This window comes from Aethalodelphis obliquidens, unplaced genomic scaffold (assembly GCF_003676395.1).
Source record: "Aethalodelphis obliquidens isolate GAN/ISIS:26980383/991018 unplaced genomic scaffold, ASM367639v1 scaffold31, whole genome shotgun sequence".
NCBI lineage: Eukaryota > Metazoa > Chordata > Mammalia > Artiodactyla > Delphinidae > Aethalodelphis > Aethalodelphis obliquidens.
This window is the reverse complement of record NW_020837975.1, coordinates 7,352,441-7,379,021: the sequence shown is the minus strand read 5'-3', so window position 1 is coordinate 7,379,021 and position 26,581 is coordinate 7,352,441. Positions and strand designations below refer to the sequence as shown.

General features: G+C 44.7%; 1 protein-coding gene across 7 annotated transcripts in view; it reads right to left on the bottom strand.

Annotated features, from left to right (window-relative positions):
* The window catches only part of ANKS1A (ankyrin repeat and sterile alpha motif domain containing 1A), a 189,495-nt gene that overhangs the window by 70,558 nt on the left and 92,356 nt on the right, over positions 1-26,581 (bottom strand). For all 7 annotated transcript variants that reach the window (XM_027127025.1, XM_027127023.1, XM_027127024.1 and 4 more), the window contains 3 exons: positions 25,929-26,021; positions 21,078-21,198; positions 5,395-5,984 (listed from right to left, as the gene is read on the bottom strand). In XM_027127025.1, coding sequence (XP_026982826.1) covers positions 5,395-5,984; positions 21,078-21,198; positions 25,929-26,021 — 804 coding nt within the window. The remainder of the gene's footprint in view (positions 1-5,394; positions 5,985-21,077; positions 21,199-25,928; positions 26,022-26,581) is intronic.

The following is a 26,581-nucleotide window of genomic DNA, read 5'->3' as shown; positions in this document are numbered from 1 at the left end:
AAATGTAGAGGTTCTAGGATTAAAGTTGTGACTACTGTATATACCCAGAAGCAATGTAAATAGACACTCCAGGCTCCAATCTGTCCCCAGAGGTAGGAGGGTCACATTCTTGTTTAGAGTGGGAGGGCTGTGCTCAGCAGAAAGGACTACGTGCTTGTTTACATGTCAAAGAACAATGCACACTGCAGAACAGTGGTGTGGAAAGTTTAGCCACTGTCAGCGGAAACTCAAGCCCAAATCTCTGTTTTACATCTAAGTCAATCTTCTTACACACCTGACTCTCAAGGGTTAAAAGCAACCAAAGCCTCTGTAGAGTTGAACCAATCAGTGTTTCTCTTGATGACATCATGCCTCCAACTGGACAGCTTGCTGGAAAGGGTGAGGCGTGTGGGACCTGGCCTGGAAGGGTGCCCTCCTGGCTGCTGCTCCTTCCCTACTCATGGGGAGATTCAAGGGCCAAGGGTCCCCGCAGCTACCACTTCAGATGAAACCAGGACATTCCCCAAATCCCTGGCCAGAGATCACTCTCAGTTTGCACAAAATGCATATGAAGCATGCCCCTGCACTTCACCCATTTCTCACTAGTTTAATATTGATGAAAGCCAATTACAAAACATCACTTAAGCCTTTAGCCAAGTTCTAAATGACTCAAATGTTTATGCTAAGTAGACAAGCAGCCTTCTGTGGTTTTCTCTTTCCTAAGCTTCAATCCCATTCAAAGGCAGGTACATGAGAGACTTATCTGACCCCTTAGACTTGTTATATATTCAAACCACTATCTGACCAGGAGGTTATCTCTGTTCTTCTTGCGAGGTGTTTATTTCGGATGTGGACCGCTGCTGCCGTATGTGTGTGTGTGTGTGTGTGTGTGTGTGTGTGTGTGTGTGTGTGTGTGTGCGCCTGCGGGTGCATTGTGCAGCGCAGGAGACTGATTCAGGAGCACACAGCTGAAACGCTGCAGACACTGCCAACACTGTGGAAGAAGAACAGGTTTCTTCCTTAGAGTTGGAAGTGGGAAAGGCTTCGAGTTAAATGATGAAATTCTCCTGCCTCCCAGCACCCATGCCTTCTGGTTCATCTGCAAATGAAGATTAATTTACAATTTACATGCAAGAGCCATGCTGACTGCTCCAGCACACAGCTATCTATGGTTGTTTAGAGTCGATAGAAACCGTGCTAGAAATGTCCGTATCATTCAGGGTCCCTGCAGGAAAAAGAAGGCACATTCCAACTGGGGAACTGAAGGAGCTTGATAAAGGGATTATTTATACAGGTTTGCCTAGGGGACGGAGAGTAACAAGGGATGGGAGCTAGTCACAGCCAGGAGCCCCAGACCACGAGGGTCCAGGGGAGGGGCTGGTTACCAGAACGCAGAGAGAGCAGCTACTGGGAAAGGATCTCTCACAAGACCGACGGTCTTCAGCAGAGCAGCAGAGGGACCCAGCCAATCCAAAATTTCCTTGGCCTAGTGATGCAGTCCACATAGGTCAGCCTCCTGGGGCACACAGGCAGGTAGAGAGGGTAGGGAATGCACTGAAGGCAGAAGGAAGATGCCCTGCACAGTGTCTAACAATCGGAGAATAGCTTAAAGAACAACAAACTAACTAACCTTATGATATAACCAGGGACAGAATACTATGCTTTTTAGAATGAGGATCTGAATCCAGATCTTACTAACACTGCCGCGGTATGGAGCCATTAGGTAAGAAAAGCAAATTATAAATCAGCAAATGTACTGAGACCCCAAATTTGGATATACATCAAACGTTAACAGAGGTTAACTATGTAGAGAGATGTAGGTGATTTATCACCTACACTCCTTATCTATATATTTTAAAGTTTTATTTAAGCTTCTCAGTTTAACTTCTATGATGTCCACGGGATCATTAAGACAAAGAGGGCGCTGACTTGACTGCAGAACATGATAAGTATCTACTGAAGCTGGGATTTAGAGCTCCTCTTAGGCTGAGCACTTTTAAAAGTAAGCTGTTCCTTCTTTGTTACCAGAAATTTAACAGAAAATACGGAGAATACAAGTGTCACTAGTGGATACTGTCTCAGAGGTTTCCCTTAACCAGGCTAACTTTTAAAAGTCCTTGGTTCAGGGCAATCGACAAGGGCCGTGTTAACACCTATGAGGAACAGGCTGTATGTGGACAAAGTGACCATCCACTGCGCATATTCCCCAACTATACATCATTATCCCAAACACCCAGCCAATCAAGTGGCCACTGTTACCCCGGATACAGAAGGTACATCGGAACAATAAACAGTAGAGAGGCTGCAGGTTGCTCTCTAACCTCTCCTCTCTCAGGGAGCCAGGCAGAAAGGCTCATTAATTTCTCAAAGAACAATGGTGTGGGGCCGGGCGGGGGCGCCTGCCCTACTTTGCCAGGCGGGGCAGGCTCTTCCGTCTTGGGTGGGGCAGACTAGTACAGGAGGTTACAGGCTGAAGGGCTTGAACTCCACCACTGGACCATCCACCCCAAAGCTCTGCCTTTTTAACGGTCTGAAGACACTCCACGCCCCAGTTCTCTTTCTCCAAAGCTGCAGGCACAATAATAATATTAATATCTACCATTCACTCAATATTCTATGCATACTAGGCACTGTGCTGGGCAGTGAAACACATATCTAATTGGTAAAAACACCTCTGAAACACAGATTTGACCACCTCTGTTTCACAGATAAAGATAACACCGAGGCTTCCTGGGGCCTCACACATGAAGGTGGAGGCGATGGAGCTGGGGCTCCAAGCGGGATCTGCTGACTTGGGAGAGGAGCCCCGCGTGCTACCCTGCACTGCCTTCCAGGAGCAGCCTGGCTAGCCTGCACACAACTCCATCTGTGCTGGGATCGCAGCTGCCTGGGCCCGGAGCCTTCCTCTTCCTCACAGGCCCCACGGTGAACAGCTGAGCTGGTCCACAGCTGCTTCACAGCAGCCTTCCCTACCTCCTGGGGATCTAACAACGACAAAGAAAAAAAATCGTGAAGCACAAGATACAGGCAAAGCAGCCTTCAGGCACGGGTCAGGGTAGTGGCGAGCAGCCGTTAACTAATGCCCGCTTCTAGACAAGTCTGCCCAAGCCCTGCGTTTAGGGCCAACTAGTGGGGGAAACACTCCTGAAGTTTCTCTTTAGACAGAGATAGCCACAAAAACCAAGTATAACATGACTCAAAAACAATGTTGAAGGGTTACGCATAAAGGGCCCTGTTAATGTTTACTATGCAAGCAAAGCTTGATCTTCTGAATTCTTTCCAATAAGACCTCAATTGCCTTTACTTTTTTCAAATTTAAAATGCAACAGTGCTTCTGGTGGTTAGCCACACTACAGCCTGGGCCAGGACACCTAGACCTTGAACAGTCCCTGGGTTCATTGGATCCACCTGCAATCTCTACCCGCAAAGGAAATATCAGCATATAAACCTCCTCTCATTAAGATGTCAGGTGACCACTGATATATTAGCCCAAACAGCCAACTTCAATTAAGCTGGGCTGTGCCTCGGTGATTGTTTCTTTTCCAGGAGGAAATGGTGGAGCCCATAACACTGCCTGGAAATGCTGCATGCCAACAGGGCCTGGATATCCCGTGAAGAATCACCCAGCGACTTCTTGGGGTGGAGGATACGCTCAGGGTAGAGCAATAAAGAAGATTATGGTTAGATTGGTAAAGCTGTCTTCCAGCCCATTTGGAGGATTCTGAGATACTGCCTTGATATCAAATCAAATACTCACTTCTCAGCCTCATGTTCAAGGTCCTCTCACTGTCTGGTCTCAATTTCACTTTCTACCATTATGTCTTACTCTCCCTGTACAAACTCTACACTCTGTAGAAACCAAACGACCTAAGCTTTCTCAGCTCCACGCCCTTGCTCATGCTTTTCTCTCCACCTCAATGCCCTTTCTTCATCCTATGGTTTCAATCTGGTTCTAACCAAAACACTTGGTTCTTTAATTCCATGTCCAATGCCACTTCTCTGTGATCTTTCCTAAAGCCTCTTTCCACCCTCTCGTACCCCTCGCCTCTGCCCACCCCACCCCCACTGATGTTTTTCTCTATTGGTCTCTCCTGCCATTTCAGAGAATATTGCATTTATCTTACTCTTAAGCTGCCTTATCCTATACTTGACTGTAAATTAGTAAAACTCCATTTTGAAAAACAAAGGTACAGCACACTTTCCTACAAACACCTACTCTCCTGTGTGTAATCTTCTGGCCCCAGGCGCTCTTGAACACAAACTGATTTTCCTTAAGTGGCCTGGCATCTAGTACAGGCTCACCAAATTCTGGTTTACTAAATAGTGCAGACCTTCTCTGGCACAGGATCTTCCTGTCCCTGACTAAACAGAGTCCTAAACCTTATCATATCTGGAGATGAGTGCTGGAGGAATCGGCCCCGCCCTGTTCCCACATTGGGAATGGGATTAGCTTTGGTTTACATAACTTTTGCAGCTGCAATCCGGATGGGCTGGGTAGGGCATTTAGTCTACAGAGTGTTCAAATGGACATGCCAGCTGCAGTGGTCCCCTCCTCTTCAAGTGCTAAATTCATCTCTTGAAAATGTTCCAGGGAGACAGATCCAGCCTGCTTCAAAGTCAGCTTCCTCCTAGCAAGAAGCTTTCAAGGGTAGTACTTGAACGTTCCCTGCGTGTTTACCCATCTTTGAGAGACACATTCTTCTGCCCAGGAAGACATGTCACAGGTCACTGAAAAATATTTGGGCACATATTTCTAACTATTCTATAACAATGGCTATGAAAGGAACCTGGGCCTCAGACTCCAAATGTTTTCTCCTCACTAATCTCTCTTTGTTTCCTGAACCACCTAGCCCTCTGCCCGGCCAACCCAGGAATGTGGAATGGGCAGAACGCTTCTGTGGGGAGATCATTCGGTCTTCCTGGGAAACACAGTAAGAATAATCACGAGCAGCGGGAAACAGAAAATCCCCCTTCTGATCCCCTTTCAGCAGCTTCTCCCAAAGCCCCCTCCCCGCAACTCAGGATCTTCCCTCTTCCTCCTGAAAACTCATAGGAAGCACTCTAGCTCTTCTGAAGCATCTTCAGGGTGAGCCTGGCTCCCTCAGTGGGGCGGATGGGATCCAAATATTTCCAAATACCTTATCATTTCTAGGAACCGCCTCTCCCTCAGCCCTGCTCTGCTGGGCCTCCACCCTCCAGATTAACCATGAGTGGACCTGTCCTCTGCCACACAGGCAGGAAGACCCCTGACCTGGCTCCCCAGCACCTGCCTCCCTCCCAGTTGTCAGAAACACTCTGGTTGAAGTGCGAAGGAAGCAGGGCAGCCCCGGCCCACATCCTGGCCTGGGCGTCAGCACCCAGGGGAGCACAGGGGGCTCAGCCAGCCCAGCTCTCCGAGACGTCACGCGGCCTTACCTCATCCCACTCGGAGGCAAAGGAGGGAGACTTCTCCAGCCTCTTCTTCCCGATGCTGCAGTTGGACAGGGACTCGCTCCGGCTCCCCATCGTAGCGTCCTCCGTGGGTGAGCAGGTCAGGAGATCAGAGTCAGACTTGGACAAGCTGCGGCTGAGTTTGAGCTCAGCTTTGGGTCTGCCGGTGGGAGGGGCTCGGCTTCTGGCCCCGCTCCGGTCGCCTTCTTCCTCGGCACCCCAAGGGTGTGGAGATGCGGTGCGCGTCGAAGTTGCAGGGTGCGTCTGGCTGTGGGCGGGAGGCAGGCTGGCCGGATAGCCCACTCTCTTACTCTGGTCCAGCATGCGGGGCGCGGAGGCTCCAGACGCGCGCCCGCCCGTCTCCTCCAGCTGCATGCCTGCCTCGGGGCGGGCACCCTGTGCGGGGGACCCTTCTTGATGGCTCTGGCCAGGGGCTGGGAGCAGCTGGAAAGGGTCCTGCCCGGCCTCACACACTGGGGAGGAGCCGTGGAGGAGACCTGAGAACTGCTCCGGGACCTGCCCGTCCTGCCCCTCTGCAGAGTCCTGGCTGCGGCTGCCGCTGCTCCGCCTGTGGTCTTGGAGTGGACGGAGAGACAGAGAAAAAACAAAATTAAACACGGCAAAAACCAACAAAGTTCCAATGCAGCAAGCGCACGGCCAAGCAGAGGAATTCAAAAGCAGAGGGAAAGAGAGAGAAGATGGATCGGCTGGGGAGAGGGCAGAGGGAGAGAAGGGGAGAGAGGAAGGCAGAAAACAGTTTCATATTGTTCTTAATGTCCAATTTGTACCCAAAGTCAGAGCATTTATGAAATGCCAAACACTGGCCTGATTAATGCTATCTGGCAGCCTTCCTTGTTGTTAGATTTCTGTTAACATTAACGACCAGACCTTGCTATATAAGGCGACAAGAGGTGCTAACTATATCCCACAGAAAGGACACAAGTGAGGAGAGAGTGAGTGAACACGGAGCAAAAGTGAGAGAGGGAGAGCACGCGCGTGCGAAAGAGAGCAAGCAAGCACAAGCAAGCGAGACTCACTCCTGGAACATCTGATACATTTCCATAAAGGCCAAAGTGTTATTTAGAGCCACCCGCCCCCACCCCCACCCCCTTCCTCTGGCAAGCAGCAACAGAGGGAAAAAAATGGAAGTCATAATCCACAACCTGCAACTTCTGGAATTCCTTAACTGAAAGTACAAAACAAACCAGCAGAGAAATAACTGCTTCCTTCCTCAGAGGGGGGCGATTCAGAGTTCCACGCCTCATCCTTCCTTCCTCAGGGAGCACAGACTTTTCTACTTTTTTTTTTCTCTCTTTCTTTTTCTTTTCTTTCCTTTCTTTTTTTTTTTTTTTTTTTTTGTTTTTTTGAGAATGTACACATCTCACTCCTTCCAAAGCCTCCCAGCTGCTCCTATTTGTTTAAGTTTAACCTTAGTTGATCCACTGAAATCAAAATGGTCTGATTTGTCGATGTCAAGAGACATGTGCAGTTCTCCTGAGACGGCCCTAACATCCCAGAAACCTGACACTACCGGCTCGTGAGGCCAACTACTACTGTACACTCCCCTGAAGTATCAAATACCTCTGCCCTGAAGTAGCATAAATAATTGATCAAATCAGAGTCCAATATCAGTATCACACTGGGACACCCAAGGGGCTCTCCCTGCATGAACTCAGAACCATTAGAGATTTTAACCCACATCAGCAGGGCAGATGACAACCCTGTGTCCAGTACTAGTTCGCATTCCACAGCTAATATTCAGCTCTACTTTCTTTGTGAGTGGAATCTACGGTATATACACCAAATGATTCCCTAGTCTGCCCCAAGCTCTCCAAACTGTTCATGAGAGCAGAGAATCTCGGAATCCAAAGGGTCAAGTTCAACTATTTTTACAGATGAGAAATCTAAGGCCCTCAGGCCTTCTGTGGTTTATCCGGAGTGGTGGGGGAGAAGGCTCTAACCTAGGCATCTGAGCACCTGGCTCTGGTCCTGCTGTTCTACTCTCTTGCTGTGTGGCCTTGGCAGTGATCACATCTTGCTGGGCTTCAGTATCTAAAATAAATAGGTTGGCTGCATGGTCCTTAAAAATCCCTTTTATGTTCTGATAGTGATGAGAAGCCAAGTCTCCAGCGTACTGTGATGGCACACTTCCCCCTTGGGGTGCTGCAGAGCCCCGCCTGGATGTCTCTCCCGGGGCTGCCTGCAGAGCACCCTCCCTCCCTCATCATGGCCTGCAGCCCCAAGGCAGTCAGGTGAGGAGGGGCACGCTTCATAACCATGACACTTTGCTGCCCAAGCATGATGCCAGGGTCCTACAATGCTGGCTCTTCCAGGGCAGCGTTTCAGGAAGGACCCCAACAACCAGCTCCCCGCATGAGCCCACTGCCCTGAGGTCTGGGCAGGGATATGGTTCCACGCACCCCACCCTCTCAAGAACAGTTTGGTCTCCACAGTCGGCTCAGCTTTTGGCAAGTCTGCAGAGGCTGCTGAGGGGGCAGCCAAGTCCACTTTATGGCTCTGATTACTTATCCACAGGAGCCCAGAAGTATGAACTTTGGCATCTCCTTCCTCTATACTTGACTGCTTCAGGACTTTCACACCCCGAACTCACTCATCCCACACCCCATAGGTCAAGTCCAGAGCACTGAACAAGCACTGAACATCCTGAATCACGTCTCTAGGGAAGAAGATGTGCTGAGTACGTAAGAGTTCCACACAGCTTCACTCAGGCCTCAGGAAGCCCTGACTTCCAGGCTATGAACACCACGTATGACAACTGACAGCGTGCAAGAAGTGCCCTGTGGGGCTGCACAGTGGGACCACATGACCATCTAATGGTGGTTCGGGACAGCGGGACTTCCTAGGAGAGGTTGATGGGGAGAGTTAACCAGGGTGTGAAATTCGCCACCTCCAGGACTATATTCTGATGGCTGACTTCCTCCAGATTCTGGCCCAAGGTGCAGTGTCCCCCTGACTGCCTCTGAACTCGAAAGAGAGCGCTGATAACAGGAGCACAGGCTTCTCTTCCTTTCCACCAGCTTCTAGCTCCTTATTTAACAATTTTTTTGAGGAGATGGGAGTCCAACAACAAAAGAAAAACACCAGTCCAGAACTGGGAGTGAGCCAGGCTCACACTGCCTGGGTGGACCTTGGAACCCAGGCCACAGGGAATGTTCTGACTGCTGCTGAGGGAGCCAACAATGAAGGCCCTGTCCAACAGCCACGCATTCATGCGAGTCATCAATGGAGAAAGAGGGACAGATTCCAAGAGCTCAGTACCAGACAGATGCTGGAGGAAGGAAGTGGGCAGAAAGAAGGAACTTATGGAACTTATGGAAGGAGGAAATATGTGAAGAGCAAGAATTTCCGAGGGTCATAATCCCATTAGAGAAACCACAATCCACCAGAGTAGAAGAAATCATGGAAAGGGATGCTCATAATGAGACAACTTACCCAGGCAATTCCCTAGGAAAGACACCTTGGTATTTAAAAAGCTTGTCAAGATCTAAGAACCTCAGGATCTCAACAAGCTGGTGTTCTCTTTCCCATAAAAAACTATATCCAAGGCTAAGCTAGATTTCCTGGCAAATCAATGAGTGGGAAAAGATCTACTCAATCTACTTCCTTCTGTAAAGTCAGGATAATATTAGGTCTCTTAGGGACAAGGTGTTAGCAATATAATGTACTGATCAAAAGCTAGATTCCCCACCCACCCACCCAAAGCCAGATCTTGAGCAAATTACTTTTCTGTGCCTGGTATTGTCATCGATAATTTTGGGATCTTAATAGTACTTATTTCATAAGCTTGTTATGAGAATTAAACTATATATGTGAAGCATTTAGGACCATGCCTGGCACATGCCAGCTCTCAAGAGATGGTAACAACTGTTATTCTCCACACAGGGTCCATAACAACATATTCTGCTCACAGATGAGACCAACTACTTCTCTGTTCCTCACAGATTTGTCACAAGGATCGTCAGCGACAGTGTACGTGACAAGTACCAACATCCATTGCCTTCATCATCCTTATAACTCTCGACAGCAGAAGGAGGGGACAGAAGGTAATACAGTGAGAATGCTGAAGTGAGAAACTGAGATAGGCCCCAGAATTGTCACTGTGACCACCCATTCCCACAATCCGCATGTGCACAATGTCTGTCTTCAGGGGGCACCTGAAGATATAAAGATGAAGACAAGGACTCTGCTCCACGAGCTTACTAGCTATTGGAAGAGACCAGCATATAAAGAAATGACTAGAATGCAAGGCAAAGATTAATAGATGCTTTAAGTATACACCAAATGCACTGTGCAGTGAGCAGAAAGGAGAGTGTGATAACTTTGAACCAGGAGGCTTCTCAGAAGAGGTAGATTTTTGAGCTGGGTATTGAAGGAGAAGAAAGGCCTTGACAGGCTTAAAGAGAAGTGGAAATATTTTAGAAAAATCAGTGACAGGAACCTTGTGCCCAGGGGCTCGTGGACTCGCAGGCTCGCAGAAGAGAACCCTCAGGCCCGAGGTCTTCCTTCAGCTGAGAATCACTATGCTCCCACCCTGGGAACTCCACAGCTTTTCCAACCCTCCTCCTATGCTGCCCCCAGCACTCCTCACAACCTGCCCTTCTAGGAGAGAAACTAAGAGGGAACAGGACACGGGGAGGGCTGTGTCCTTACTCTCCCCATACATCAAGGCCAGCTGCTCCACTGAATACTAGGACACCCCAGTATGCTAATTCCCAGTCCCTTCGACTTTCCATTTTTATTCATTCTGGGTGCGCATTTTTCTTTTACCCTGTGACCTGCTGAAGCAAGGGGTCTTCTATGCTGCATTTTAATTACTATCATGATCCATGGGGATTCTCAAGGGCTTCTGAATGATAACATTTTAACATTTACACATTATCAGTCACCTCTGCCCATTTAAATGAGGGCTGAAAAATGCAGCTCATGTGAGGACTTGCGACGTTAAATCAATCCTCAGGCTCCGAGGAGAAGGCTGGGATACTCCAGTTTCCTGGGCTGTTCTGTTTTCTTTGTTCCCTTAGGATTGGAACCTTCCAAATGCTTAGTCACTGTGGTGATCATCAGAAACTGTGTGTGCCCAGGGAACTCCCAAGTCCATGGCTGCTTTTGGAGGGTCACCGTGCTTTCCTCAGAAAGAAGGCACCGAGTATGTTATGGAGACATTTGCTGGAGATCGTGATCTGATAAGACAAATAGACTGAGAGTCCTTTCTGGTCCATGACAACCAGAGAAATAGAAGAAGATCTGGACCGGGATTCAAGAGGTCCAAGTTGGAGCCCCAGCTCTGTGACTTTTCCTCTCTGGGTCTCTTTCAAAAAATGAACGGCTGGGATGCATTCTCTAGGGCTTTGAGATTTAGTACGGTTTGAATCTGTGATTAGATGACCTAAGTTCCCTTCCAGCTTTGTGACATTAAAACATGAATAGTAGCAGGGCTTCAGGGGAAATGATTTAACCTCATGGTTAAACAGGCTTTGGATTCGGCCGCGCTAGAGCTTAAGGGCCAGCTCTAATGTCTAACTTTTTCTTCCTCATCTTAAACAGGGATAAAAATAGCCTCTACTCGGAAGATTTGTCTTGAGCTATTCAATGACCTAATCAGTGTAACTGAACTCGGCACGCAGCTGGCCCATAAGACGCGTTCAGTTAACATAAGCTGCCATCATTATCATCATTTTTTATTTACAACCATTTCCAAACTGCTCTTCAAGCTAACACTGAACACTCTCGTTTCCTTTCTCCCGACTCTACAAAGGAGACAGGGTTCTTCTAAGTGGCCCTATGAACCAGGCAAAATGAAACTCAAATGCCAGGGAAGGTCCAGCCGTCTTGCAAGTTTGGTTCAGGGTGATGTGTAACAGCACGGTGGAGGATGCTCAGGTCAGGAACCACCTCCACCCACGGCAGCACCCACGGGCACAGCCCAGCTTTGGGACTCAGGACTGTTCTACCTGGACTTGGTCCTGATTAACTGACAGCTCCCCTATTTCCCTAAACTCTTCCTAAAGAGTCTGTTCACTGCCTGCTGTTGGACCCCCTGGCCCCTCAGACTCCCCTATTCAATATTACCAGCTCTGCCTGGATCAGTTTCCAACCGGCCATAATATTTAACCGTGCCCGATTTAATAGCACACTTGCCATCTCTGTTTCCCTTGATCTTCTGCCAGTTCCAACACTGGGTATTCACAACCATTTGCTTTCTCTTCTCCAGTTGCTGGAATGTTGAGCCCTGCTGAATACTCAAGAAACAACTGACTGAGTCCTCTACCAATGTATTTAACTCAGCTGTCTTCCATTAGCTACCAAGTATTAGGTACTAGTTCTTCTGTGCCGGACACTGTGCTAAGCATGTCCTTTTTTAATAGTCACAGCAACCGTGAGGGAAGAATTTGTAACCCTACTTTACCTGTCGAAACTGAGGCTTAAAGAGGTTAAATGGCTTCCTCAAGGCCTCCAGCCAAGAAGTGGTAGACAGGAATTCAAACGTGAGTCTGACTACCAGGCTCAGCCGACCTTTTATTCACCTTTTGAAAACTATGACATCCCCGTAAGATCAATTTCTCGCCTCTGCCACTCTTTTCTAATCGTCATCTTTCCCATAGCACCTATACTCTTGGAGGATAATCGCACCAATTTCCTGAGAAGGTCTAGGTCAAACTTCCTGAACTATTTTCAACATGATGTCAAAATCTGGGGATAATTTCATCTCTTCCCAATTGCCTCAGAGAAGTACCTCCCCATCTAGGATTTACCAATGGTCAATTGTCCAATTTTTCTAGTCTTTGTCCTTCTAGCTCTTTCTGTATCATTTGAAACTGTTTACCAGTTGTCCCCAGTACACACTCTCTCATGGGATTTTTTTTAGATTGGCTCACAGCCACCTAGAATACAGACTACATTTCTCATCTTTGTGGCTAGGTGCAGCCATGTGACCAAGCTCTGGTCAATGGGTTTTATAAGTGAGAATGGTATGTGCAACTTTTGAGAGCTGTCTTTAAAGTACTCTTCTTCTCTCCTTTCCTCTGGCCTGTGCTGATAGCTTGAACTTGAATAGTCATCCTGACCTATGAGACGGCAGAAGGAGACCGGGTCCTTGACCATCATGAGCTGCCATACTAGCCCTGGACTCCTTACTTCTGGACTTCTATCTTGTTTAAACCACAGTGATTTGGGGGTTTTTGGAAGTTCCGTGATGGCTTCTAAGACACTGCATTATCCTGGTTATCTTCCCATGTTTTTCCTTTATTTTCCTCTAAAAGTAAGTTCTATTCTTGACCGCTTCAATCTCTCTAGTCTTTCCCTCAGCAATTTTCTCTTATGTTATCCATCACCTCAATGTGGATGATTCATGAATCTGTATTTCTAATCCTTACATCTCTCTTGAACATCAGACCCACATTTCCAAGTGCTTATCGAGTATTTTTAGCTGGATATTCTGGTACCTGAAACATCTCAAACTTAACCTGTCCAAAATTGAACTTAATGTACTTCCTCAAATGCGCCCCTCCTTCAATTCCCTATTCTGTTAGTTGCACGATATTTCCCCAAATAACCAGGCTCAAAACCTTAGAATCATCCTCAATACTCTCTCCTCCTCTTTCATCCATATTTGGTTGTAAGATCCTGTTAATGCTACATCTTCAAAACCTCTGCTATCCATATTCTCCTTCCTATCACTTTCTATTATCCCCCTAGTTTGGGCTCTAATTTCCTTCAAGAGATTTCTTGAAGTCTCTTGACTTCAGGGTATTCCTGACTCCAGTCTCTCCCAAGTGCAATCTAAATTCTACAATTATACAAACAGTCAGCCCTCCATATCCATGGGTTCTGCATCTGTGGATTCAACCAATCACATATTGAAAATATTCAGAAAAAAAAATTTCCAGAAAGTTCCAAAAAGCAAAACTTGAATTTACCATGTGCCAGCAACTATCGTACTTATATAGCATTTACATTGTATTAGGTATTAGAAGTAATCTAGAGGTGATTTAAAGTATCCAGGAGGATACAGGTAGGTTATATATGAAAACTGTGTCATTTTATATAAGGGACTTGAGGGTCTGAGGATTTTGGTACCTAGGGGGTGGGGGGGTGGGGGGGTACCCTGGAACAAATCCCCTGAGGATACCAAGTGACGACTGTACTTAAAGTGTGGCTTCTATCCTGTCACCTCATTCAAAAAGCTTCAACAATACTTCATGGTCTTTGGAATAAAGACTGCCATTTGAGATCCTGTATTCTACGACTAGTCCTTTGTTCGAGCCAAACTGGATTATTTTCCATTCTCCAAACATGCTATCGTCTCCTGTCATCTTCCTGTTATTTATGCCACTCCCTCTGTCTGGAAGGCCCTCTCCTTCCTCCTTATTTCTGCCGATCAAGTACAATTCTCTGTTTTGGGGTTCAGCTCAAATGCACTTCTTTCATAAAGCCATCCCTGATCTCTTACACTGACACAATTTATTCCTCTTTGAACTCTGAAATTACTTTTATACCACTTTACATGAATTTAACATATTCTGCCCTTTTATGATTATTTTACATATGTCTCATGTATACATATTGTATATAATGGCTGTCGATACATTTGGTGAAAGAAAATATAGATGCATAGCTGACAAAGTGCTAACTTGTTCCATAATGGAAAGAAAAGTAAACTATTCCAACTCAGAAATATAAATTGATAAGAGCAAGACAGTTATATAGTAGGGCTCCTCTAATGCAAGGGGTGAGAGAAGAGGAAGCTGCTGAAGATGAGGCTTAATTGTTAAACTCTCTCATTTACATTTTTTGCCTTTGGGAAAAGCATCCAAATTTACAGCTTGGAATCTACCAAGAATATCTAGCCTGGACTTCCCGGCAAAGATGGTGGACTGAATACAGGTACTTATTTAAATCTTCTTCCCAAAGTCTTACTAAACTAATAGTAAAAGTGGGCCTCCTACTATAAGATGTGCAAATGAAAGCACCCCCAAGAAAACTCAATCCCAAGCTGCCAAAGGGAAAAGCCAAAATTCACACTATAGAATTCCCCGAAGGCTCAGAAATTGGCAGCCCTTTGGATGTGGGAGTAGAGGGAGAAGCTAAAATAATATTTCCCTCCCCTCCAAGAAGACTGAGGTCTTCATACTCGTGCACAAACTTCACGTGGACCTAAATGCACAGCTCTCAGGAATACTGATTTAACTGCATCTTAAAACCTCCGAAGTGTAGCTGTGTGCCAAAGAGTCCACATGTATCACTGTCTTCAAATAATCATGCATCACTGTCCTAAGTTAAGTAACCACTTCACCTGGACCTAAGCACTATTAGTGGATGCTGCAGAAAAGCACCACAGAGAACAATGACTTTTAGAGCTCCTGGCTACTTTCCTATTTGCTAGCAAACCTGTAAAGTTGTCCACTGTTTCTCTGGGCAGTAGCAGGCCCCCAATGTCCAGTGGGCAAAGAGTTAAACACTATAGGGAAATAAGTGATACACAAAACATTGCTCTGCTATGCTAGTCCTGTATAAAGATTTCAGAAGACTTCTTCTACATTGGAATCAATTGAAATAACAGAGGAATATCTAGTCGGATAAAACTGTCATAAAATCTGGGCCTAGTGCCTTCGTGGGGGAAGGGAGATGGGCTTTCTACTTCATGGATCTATTAAAGCTTTCTCTTTCTGGGAAGATTGTTCACTGTGAAGGTTTGTCCTGCATGGCGCAAGATGCTTAGGATTCCTGGTCACTGGGCACTGAATGCCAGTAGTAACCCCTCCTCAGCTAGTCATTGTGATGGACCAATAACTCACCCAGACAATTCATCCCAGGAGGATGGTAGAAACTTCTAACTAACCAAATAAAAAAAATTATTCTTATAAATTCTTTCTATTTATTTTTAAAATCTCTGCATTTATGGTTATATATTTCTTATATTATTCCTACATGTTGTATTTCCCTTTTCTTGATCAGAAATATCGAGATATTTTAAAAAACAGACAAGTTTTCATTGCAATATTCAAGTCTATTGCTTTTTTCATTTTTTAATTTCATTCTTTGTTTTCCTTGTTTTCTTTCTGTGTTTAACTGAGGTGTACCTGCATACCATAAAGTAGGTGATGTGTACTATCTGCTTTTATCTTTATTAATTCCTCTCTGACACTTTCTTTTGGTTAAGTTTTAGTCTTTCTTATTTTCTAACAAATGAATTTAAGGATAAAAACTTTCCTCTGAGTGCCACTTTGGTCAAATATTATCGGTATTTATACAAAGTATTTCTACTACCATTAGTTTCTAAGTAGAAAAGTGGAAAGGAAAAAGATAGGCAACTCATAGACTAAATATATAATACTAATCAACAAGATAAGGTGCTCAATTTCACTAGATCAGGCAAATGCCAAATTCTAAAGTCACTTTTTTTGCTTACCATGGTGAAGAGCATTAAAAAGTGATAATATTCCATGTTAGTAAAAGTATAGGGAAAAGAGCATGCTCGTTCACCATTAAGGAAGGGCCATGTGGCTCCACCAATTAGATCTAGACATGTACCTACACTTTGACCTGCTAATTCTACTTTCTATCAATGTCTTTTAGAGAAATGCTCGTATAAGCATGTAAGAATGTCTGTATGGAATGTCCACAGCCGCATAAATTATAACAGAAATAATACTGAAGACAACTTAAACATACATCAGCTAGAGAATAGAAAAATGAGTTATGGGATATTTAACAAAAATTTTAAAAGAATAAGGTAGATTTTAGGACTGCGACAAAACTGTATTTATGATCTATGAACAAGGTAAATTGTAAAAAAAAAAGTCTGCAAAACAGTTTGTAAAATATGATCCTATTTTAGGTTAAAAACAAACAAAATCTCACATGGTCACTTTTACATTAAGATAGCAAAGGGCCTGAAGCATACAGCATACTTTCAAACTATGGCCACCAATGGCAACTGTGGGTAGCAGAGAATCTGAGGATTTTGTGTGCATTCACTTTTCTATTATTTGAAATTTTTCTTTCCAGTGAACTAAAATGAATGTAACTTTAAAATGTAATTTTTAAAAAATCTCCTATCCCAGCCCTCACATTGTAGTTTCCTCAATTATAGAGGAGGAGCTGAAAGCTCTGGTACTCTCATTAACATGGCCTTTTTGAAAACTGATGAATTAATTCATAAAAGCTGCCTAAGATAATGACATTAGTGGAAAAACAGGCAAAATTTAATATGTACTAACATGCGACATCATCTGCTGACTTGCCTCACTTTTACCAATCCTAACAGGCATTTCTTCCAGGCTACTGAGAAATTGGCAGAGCCTATTTTCATATTTAATGTCTCAACTCCTTTGTCTGAAAGCTCTTTGAGTGATCTAAGCAGCTAGCCTGGAGGCAGGCACACCTCCCATGCTGTGGTTCAATTAAATCTGTTTCCCCTACTGCCCACTCTCAACAGTTAGCCCAATGCTGCAGAGCTGGAAGAAACCAAAGCAAAGGAGGATGAGATGTGAGGTCAAAAATCCTCCTTGGTAGTTCTCTCCTTAACCTGGAGATTTCTTAACCTGAGGATAGAAGGGCACTTGGCCCCATTTATGAAGTTCATCTGGGAAAGTTTCCCCTTTCATTCCTTTCAAAGGCTGAGCCAGCTATCTTGTAGGGGTTCCAGATCAAGCCTTTGAAAGAAAGAATTAGAATCTCACTCCTCCACGATACTAAAGATTCTTCCCTCACTAAGAACCACTTTCAAACAGAGCATTAAATTAACTGAGAACTTGTTCTTCAAGGGTTAATTTCAGTATGATTTATTACTAAACAACTAGAGTAGGCATCAATGCTCCACTCCACTCTCTTTAAAGCTTTAATTAAAAATCCACCAACATGAGTGGAAGACTTAATACAGTTAAGATATCAGTTCTTCCCAAACTGCTATAGAGACTCAACACAAAATTCCAAGAAAAACCCCAGCAGGACTTTTTGTAGAAATCAATAAGCTGATTCTAAAATTTTGTCTGGAAAGATAAAAGAACTAGAATACCTAAAACAATTCTGAAAAAGAGTATAACAAAGTAGCAAAGGCAATTCCATGGAGAAAGGACAGTCTTTCCAACAAATACTGCTAAAACAATTGGACATTCATGTGCAAAAAAACATATCGCTACCCATACCACACACCATATAAAAAAATTAACTCAAAATGAATCATAGATCTAAATGTATACCTAAAGCTATAAAATTTATAGAAAAAATATAGGAAAAAATATTCGTGACCTTATCTGTGAAAAAAAAGGATTAATCGAGCATCAAAATTAAGAAACTCTGCTCTTCAAAAGACACTGTTAAGGGAATAAACAGACAAATCACAGACTAGGAGAAAATAATATATCTGATAAAGAAGTTATATCCAAAATATATAAAGAATCTTTACAACTCAATAATAATAAACAACCCAATTTTTTTGATGAGCAAAAGATGTTGAAATGGCAACTTCATTAGATACAAGGATGGCAAAGAATCACATTAATAGACGCTCCACATCATTAGTCATTAGGGAAATGCAAATTAAATCCAGAATGAAATATCACTACACACCTATTAGAATGGCTAAAATTTTAAAATACTGACAATATTAAGTGCTGGGGAACACACACAGCAATTGTAATCCTGACGGGAATGCAAAATGGTAGAACCATTCTGGAAAATGGTTTCACAGTTTCTTATATAAAGTTAAGCATGTATTTATATAGGACCCAGCAATTTCATTTCTTGCATTTACCCAAGAGAAATGAAACCTATGTTCACACAAAAACCTGCATGTAAATGTTTATAGTAGCTTTATTTGCAATTGCCCAAAACTGTAAATGGCCCAAATGGCCCTCAACTAGAAAATGGATAAACTGTGGTATGTCCATACAATGCAATACTACTCAGAAATGAAAAGGAACAAATACAAATTACTAATACATGCAACAAGTATGAGTCTCAAATTAATTATGCTAAGTGAAAGGGACCAGACTCAAAAGGGTACTGGAAAATTGTGATTCATAGGAAATATATATATATATTTGGCCATTCGGATGACCAAAATATATTTCTCAGATACACCTAGTCTTCATCCACAGTTCCTGGCTTACAGTTCCCAAAACCCAAGGAATTTTCTGATTGATAAGCTGTTAATGAAGGTGACTTTTGGTTAGTTGGTTGGTTGGTTGGTTTTTGGCTGTGCTGTGCAGCTTGTGGGATCTTGGTTCCCCAACCAGGGACTGAACCCAGGCCACGGCAGTGAAAGTCCTAACCACTGGACAGCCAGGGAATTCCCTGAAGGTGACTTTTGGATACCACCCCAGGGTGGGGGCTGGTTGCCAGGAGAACCAATCATGTGATTAGAGGGTTGGAACTTTCGGTCCCATCCCGATTTCCCAGGGAAGGGAGAGGGGGTTTGAGGTTGAATCAATGCCATTAGCAGATGATTTAGTCAATCATGACTGTGCAATGAAGCCTCCATAAAAACCAAAAAAGACAGCTTTTTGGTCCCTTTTTTTCCCCAAGGGCTTCCACATGGGGGCAACCAGAACACTTTTGCATGCCACCATGCCAGGCCCCAAGCTCCAGGAGTACAGAAGCTCTGTTCGGGACCTCGCCCTATGTATCTCTACATGTGGCTGTTGATTTGTATCCTTTAATATCCTTTTAAAATAAATCGGTAATCTAGTGAGTAAATGGGTTTTCCTGAGTTCTGTGAGGCATTCTAGCAAATCAATTGAACCTGAGAAGAGGGTCGTGGGAACCTCTGATTTATAGCTAGTCAGAAAATAATATATCTGATAAACAACTTATATCCAGGTTCAAGTCCAGGTAACAACCTGGACTTGCAACTGGCATCCTGAGTTGGAGGGAGTCACTGGAGCCTCCAATTTGTAGCCAGTTGGTCAGAAGCACAGATGTTAACCTGGGCTTGTGATCAGCATCTGAAGTGGAGGGCGGTCTTGTGGGACTGAGCCCTTTACCTGTGGAATCTGATTCTATCCCCAGGTAGATAGTGTCAGAATTAAGTTGAATTCTCACACACCCCACTGACGTACACACACACACACACACACACACACACACACACACACACACTCTGGAACTGGGTCTGGGAACCCTTTTCAGGTACGTACTATATGATTCCATTTATACGACATTCTGGAAAAGGCTAAATCATTGCGACAGACATTGGCGCAGTGACTGCCCAGGGTAAGGGAGGGGGGCAGGACTGACAACAAAGGTACACAGGAGAATCTTTTGGTGATGAAACTGTTCTGTATCTTGATTGTGGCGGCAGTCAAACGACTGTATGTACCAAAACTCACAGAACTGTACACAAAAAGGGTAAATTTTACTGTTTCTAAATCATAACTTTTTTTAAAAGCTCCAAATGGAAACCATTAAAACAAATCAAAACAACTACCATGAAAATAACCACAAAATTTCTGCATTTAAGGAGGAGAAACCTTTTACACAGGACCATTAAAAATAAGGTCTGCAGTGTCAGACACATCTGCACACGTTCTCTTAGCCACTCCTACCCTGACAGGCCTCGCAAAGGGTACTTCAAAAGACACCACTGCATCCCCCAGTCTTACCTGAACCATGGGCTGTCAGAGGACTGAAGGAAGCAGTAATAATACCCCGTGAAGGACCTGGGACCTGCAAGCGATAGAGAGCTGCGAGAGGCCGCAGGAGTTCCTTCAAACTGCAAGGGGAATTGCACTGCCCCTTCTTGTTCTTCCTTAGGAGACAGAGGTTGTCCCAAATGCTCCAGCGGTGCACACTCACCCCTGTCGGGACCACATTTACCCCGCCTGGCTGGTTCTCAGTCCTGCAGCCCTCACCCCTCGCGGAGGAAACTGAATTTTGCAGAGGCGATGAAAGTAGGCCAAGGCGACAGAGCACTCCAGTTACCGGGTGGCAGCCAATCACGGGCCCCTCCCCAGAAGTGTCTCAGTCTGAGGTCAGGACTCAAAGCAGAGTCTGTGCCGGCAGCCTGAACCCAAGGGGAATGACTTGTTGGGCTTGTTTTTCCACCACATTAACTTGAGGGTTTGTGATTTGAGACCCCAAATCAATCTCTGCCACAATGCTGGCAGCCTCCCCTCCCACGGCACTCACCTAGTCTGACCCAACCTTTTCCTTGCTTCACACGCTGAAAGGTGACAAGACCACTCCAGCCCAAGGTATTGAAAATGAAAGGCCATAATACACCCACTGCCCAGACTGCCCTGAAACCCAACTTCCCCAGCCCAAGGAACACCATCATCTCCCTCCGCCCAGGATCACAAACTTTAAAAATCCTTTCAGGACTTCCCTGGTGGCGCAGTGGTTGAGAATCTGCCTGCCAACACAGGGGACACGGGTTCCAGCCCTGGTCTGGGAAGATCCCACGTGCCGCGGAGCAACCAAGCCCGTGCGCCACAACTACTGAGCCTGTGCTCCAGAGCCCACGAGCCACAACTACTGAAGCCCACGTGCCTAGAGCCCGTGCTCCGCAACAAGAGAAGCCACTGCAATGAGAAGCCCGTGTGCAGCAACGAAGACCCAACGCAGCCATAAATAAATAAATAAGTTAATTTAAAAAAAAAAAATCCTTTCAGAGTTGTTTCTGCCAGGAGCAGGGGTGGGGGCTCTACCTTTTGTCTTTCCGTCCACGGACGCCAGCTTCTTTGTCTCTGCTGTCAGCAGTAGCTCATAAGGATGCTCGTCCTCCTCCCTGGCTGCGCTCCCCTGAATCCAGGGTCTCATGGTCAAGACCTAAGAGAAACAAACACCACGGTACTTCTCAGGTGGGGGGCTAACACCCAGACAGGTTATGTCAAACAAATTTGAGATTACTGGCTCCTTTTTCATCAGAGGGGAAGAGAAGGTAAATACATCAAGTGTCACAGGGAATCAAAATGCTTTCCTGGCTACACACCTGGACCTCAAATCTCAATGGCCTTGGATTAAAATATTCCCCTTTCCTTCCCTCATTTCATCCTTCAAAATGCCATAAAATCCAAGATCCTCCCCTCCCCTGCCTCTTCCCTCTTCAGTGTTCTGCAGGATCTTTCTGTGGGTAACACCTCCCAAGCGGTTTTTAGCCACCATGCATCATAAGGCCTTCTTTCTTCATGCTTCTTTCCTAATATGCTCACACAGTACCCCAAGGCTGGGATCCTTCCCCTCTTCTCAAGAGGGAATCAGCATGACTTCTGACTGACCCTGACTGACTGGTATTTACTAGGAACAAAGCATTCTGTAAATCCTTCTCTATTTTTGTAAGCCCTTCCTCATAGGCCCTGTGGGTCATAGACGAGGATTTCCCCAAAGCTGGCTTCCTACCACACCTATGAAAATGCAATTTTAAATCAATTCCAGCAATCTCTGTTCTGAAAAGAGGCAAGTGGATGGACAGTAGGAATTTCAGTGGAGAAAAAGCAGCTCTGTCTCCTGAGAAATCCCTAACCCAGGCAGCCAAGTGTCTCTGATGAAATGACTGACCAGAGCTGGCCCCTACACCTGCCAACTGGCTTGAGTCAGCTGGGGGCCTGGTGGCCACAGCCAGTCACGGTACCAGAGGGGCCAGGCATCTCGAACCAAGCCAGAAACACCACGATCAGGGCTACAGTCACACTGAGAGAGAGAATGGAGATACCTGCTTTAGAGGATAATTCTAGCTCATCTCTCCTAAGAAGCCAATGTGTTTCACAGGCAAATTAAGAATAATCATAGACTGGCAATTAGGAAAGCCAACCAAAGCACAAAATCTCTTCTTGAGCAGTTTGGCTAGAACAAGTAATATATTATGAACGAGGGGGTGAGCGGGATTCACAAGTCCACCTAACAAACAACGGGACCCTACAAGTGTGGCACTGTGGTGCCACTGAAACCTCCTCCTTCACTGATGTGTCCCACGGCCCACCGGACACAAAGCAGGTTTGTGATTCAGTAGGATCTTGCTTCTTGGAGGCATAGCTCACAGCGTTACAGCCTAATGAGACAACACAGGTTCTAGCAGCCTCAGACTCAGTGAGAGACTGCAGCTCCTGTTTTGTTAACAAGGCTGCCACTCCAAAGGCAGGATGGTGGTCTCTCCAAAATTCTGCTAAGCACAGCAGGAACCTCCACTGACTGAGAGCCACCTGGAAGCTAAAAGCTATTTCATTACAATGAGCTACTTGCCTGTATTACTTATTCCTTTTGCTTCTTCACAGGAACACAATTAAGGGAACAAAGAGGGACCATTAAGCAGTTCAGACAGTGTCAACTTAATACCACAGGCTTTACTGACAGGAATTTGTGTTCTGCAAGTTTACACACCCAGAGCCATCACTTAGGCAGAGCCCTGGAAATCTGATTCTGTGAGTGTTCTGCGCACAGCAAGAGCTCTCACATAGCCCCAGGCAGACTTCTCTGAGAGGTATCTGACAGCCTGGGTGCCCGGCCTATAATACCCTTTCTTCCCAAGCAGGACGGGTCTGATGACTTGCATCTGGAAAATCAGACCCACTGGACCTGTGTTTGCTGCATGCCTGGCTCTTGTGCACAAGTGGAAGCAGGGAACCAGCAAACGGCAGAGCTGGAAGGGACCCGAACCATCACAGTCACAGCTAGAGAGTACCTGGTTCCAGCTCGTTCCTTTTGCAGGTGACAAAACCCGGTTACCAGAGAGGTCTAGGGACCTGGTTACACAGAGAGCTCCCAGCAGAGCCAGGGCCATAAAATTCACTCCCCTTGATTCTGGATCAAGCTGGCCTCATTTTTTTTCTGGAAAGTGTGGTTTCTCCACCCAATTCAGAATCCTCTCCTTCCTTCAGATGTCTAATGAGTGTCCCCTGCTCATACCCACACAACTCGTAGGGTGATCTTTTCCTCTTGGTCCTGGCCTCTGCCAGCTATGGGATTAAAATCTCACAAAAAAAGCAATAAACTGCTTTTCTTCAAGTCTTCCTAGCTCCCACTCAAGAAGCCCTGTGTCATAGTGAATATGGCAATAACTGATTCGCAACAGAAAGGATTCTACTCTTTACTAAATTACTCCTTAATCTTTTTCCCCTTTCTTCCAGGACTTGCAATAAATCAAAACCAAAAAAAAAAAAGTATTCTCTGCTACATGGAAAGCAACATTTTTGCTGCAGAGAAAAGCGACTACCAGTTACCACCCAACTGTGACCAATGGAATGGCCAGTTGGGGTGTGGGCAGCTTTCTGGGAAGAGATACCACAGCAGCTGCAACTTCCCATGAACATTTAGCACATCTGAGCATAGAGAAGGCACCGGTCAGTCCGATGCAGTTGGCAGCCCCTTTGGTGGGGCGAAAACAGCTAACTAGCTTGTGTGTGTGCACACGCATATGTGAACATGTTTAATTTTTTTTAAGACAGTTTCATGATCTGGTCATTACTCTGATCAGCTCTCCTGGAGTCAGTATACTCAGCTTCTCTTAAAGGCTTTCAAGGGCCATCTGACAATGACAAGCCTCAAGAACAGTAAACGAACACTGGGTCAGATTGCTCGCCTGCTAGGATATGAATGAGGTTTAGGGTATTAAAGCTTTGAGAGTATAAGAAATGAAGATGGTGAAGAATACAGTCCAAAAAAAAAAGTCTATTTCTGGAGAAGACTTATCCACTCAGACTATAGCAAACAGAATCTGTCTTGATCATTAAAAGGATAATAACCCAGAGCACATCACCTCTATATTTATGTACTTATAATCATCACTTAGGAAGCAAAGCCAGGGTTCTCAGGGTCTTCCAAATACTGACTATGGTTGTCCAACTGATCCAGGATTCCAGGCTATTCGGAGGCGAGTCCTAGAAGATGTAGCTCAGACACAGTCTCCAATCCAGGAGAGTAATAGGGATATTTCTCCCCCTACTTTTTTTTTTTTTTTTTTTTGCGGTACGCAGGCCCCTCACTGCTGTGGCCTCTCCTGTTGCGGAGCACAGTCTCCGGACGCACAGGCTCAGTGGCCATGGCTGATGGGCCCAGCCACTCCGCGGCATGTGGGATCCTCCCGGACCGGGGCACGACCCCGTGTCCCCTGCATCGGCAGGTGGACTCTCAACCACTGCGCCACCAGGGAAGCCCTCCCCCTACTTTTTGATACAGTATTATTGCCAAACTGTATGCCCTAGAAAGTCCTGGGAGAAAAGAAAGTGCTGGTTATCCAATAGTTCTTTAGGAGCCTTGCCCTTATCCTTGGGCACCAGAAAATTTAATCCAAGTCCTTGTTAAAGAGGTGGTATAGGGCATTTACACAGACCCAGCCCCAACTGAATACGCTCTATATTACTAGGTTTCTCCTTGTAAAAAGGGAGTAATAAAGCAAACCTCTATATAAAAACGTGTAGGGGTTTACTACATGTGCTTGTATCTGCTGGCAATGTATTATTACCCTAGAGCCTGTAATTCTAGAGACCCCTTAGTTGAGTCATGATAGTAAGTATTTTGTAATTAAGGGATAGGAAGAAATAAGGACAGAATTTGTACCTAGCACAGAAATCATCCCTATCTCCAACACTGACTTTACATTCTAAAAAGGGCTTCCTTGTATTTATACATTTTGTCAAACTGATGTCATCCTTCTGGTTGCATATGTTTATATTAAATAAAAGAACCTGTCTCACTGGATGGTCCATGGCCGTAAAAAAAACTTAACTCCGACTTCTGGGGACAAAGTAATGAGACTTAATTGACTAGTTTATGTTAGCTGGTTTTTAAGTTAAAGAACAATAGGGCATTGAATGAGCTACAAAAAACTATTGAAATTATATAATATTTTGAATAAACACTCAATAAATATATTCTCTGAATGGCAGGAGGTGTTAAAGGAGCATTGTGAAGATGAAAGATTAAGGAAAACATGATTTTCTTCATATACCTAAGTGAGAAGGTTGAACCATTTGCCCCAGGATAACATTTCTTTTTTGAAAAGGTGAACTATTCTTTTCAATTTACCTCCTTTGATTTCCCCTGCCCCCATGACTCTTATTTCTCTTCTAGTTGAGTTTTCATGACATTTTCCATGTCTGTCCTGGTGCAGATTCTTCATATGAAATGAAGAGGGAAATTGCAAAAACAGAAATAAGGCCTTTTGGGTCACAAGCATCAAAGCTTGCTAATCTGACCCAGTCTAGAGAACAGTGATTAGGGGGATACTCCACACTTTGTACCAAAAGACAACACAGGTACAAGAGCCAAAAGTGAGACTGTTTAGCCTAATGGAGCCAGGAGAATGTGCATGTTTGGCTTCCCATGTGGCACGGCTGATCAATAATTGGCCCATCTGCTAGAGAGCCTAGTAAAATTCCTTGCTCAGTACTTTTGAGTGAGTGTGAAAGGTCCTATTTTGGATTACCGATATACACAATGCAAATTTACTAATCCAAAGAGGTGATTAAAAAAAATGACAAAGCAAAGTCTTCTTTAAGCACGCATTTGATGCACTTTCCAAAAAATCATATTTCAGTGATGGGAGTAAACCTTCAACCCTCTACCTCTGAAGCTGTCAAGGGAAAATACTTCTTATCTATGCGGTCTTCCTCCTCTTCATCGGGTGGTGGTTTTGCTGGAGGCGGAGGACGTTCCCTCTGTAGAAGAGAAAAAATAAGTATTTTACTATGTCTTTTTTCAAGAATTTAACTCTTTGGTTTACTCTTATCTCAGTCTTTGGAAATAAAAAAGAATAATGTAAAGAATTCCCCTGAAAGACTAAACTCAACGTTTAGTATCTGAACAAGATGGAGAACCCTGCACACATACACAATTCAATTAGCATTGCTCTTTGTTTTTTGATGTTTGTAGCAGAGACTATAAACACCTCTGTCATATCCTTGACCACAGTGAGAAATATCAGCACTGAAAACACACAACTACCTCATCAGAAAATGTCCTTCATGATACTGATACACAAACTCGAGTATAGGAAAACCAGTGGCTCAACTTCCAATCTACTCTAAAAAGAGGAAACACTAAATCAAAAGAATCAACTTGTAAAAAAAAAAAAAAAAGAAAAAAAAGAATCAACTTGTCAGAGTTCTAACAAACCAAAATTATTAGGGAAGTAATGAGGAAAGCAATCAAGGACAAAAACATCAACTCCTGCTCCAACTTGAATGTTATTCAAACCTCAGAACTGTCTCTTATCCTT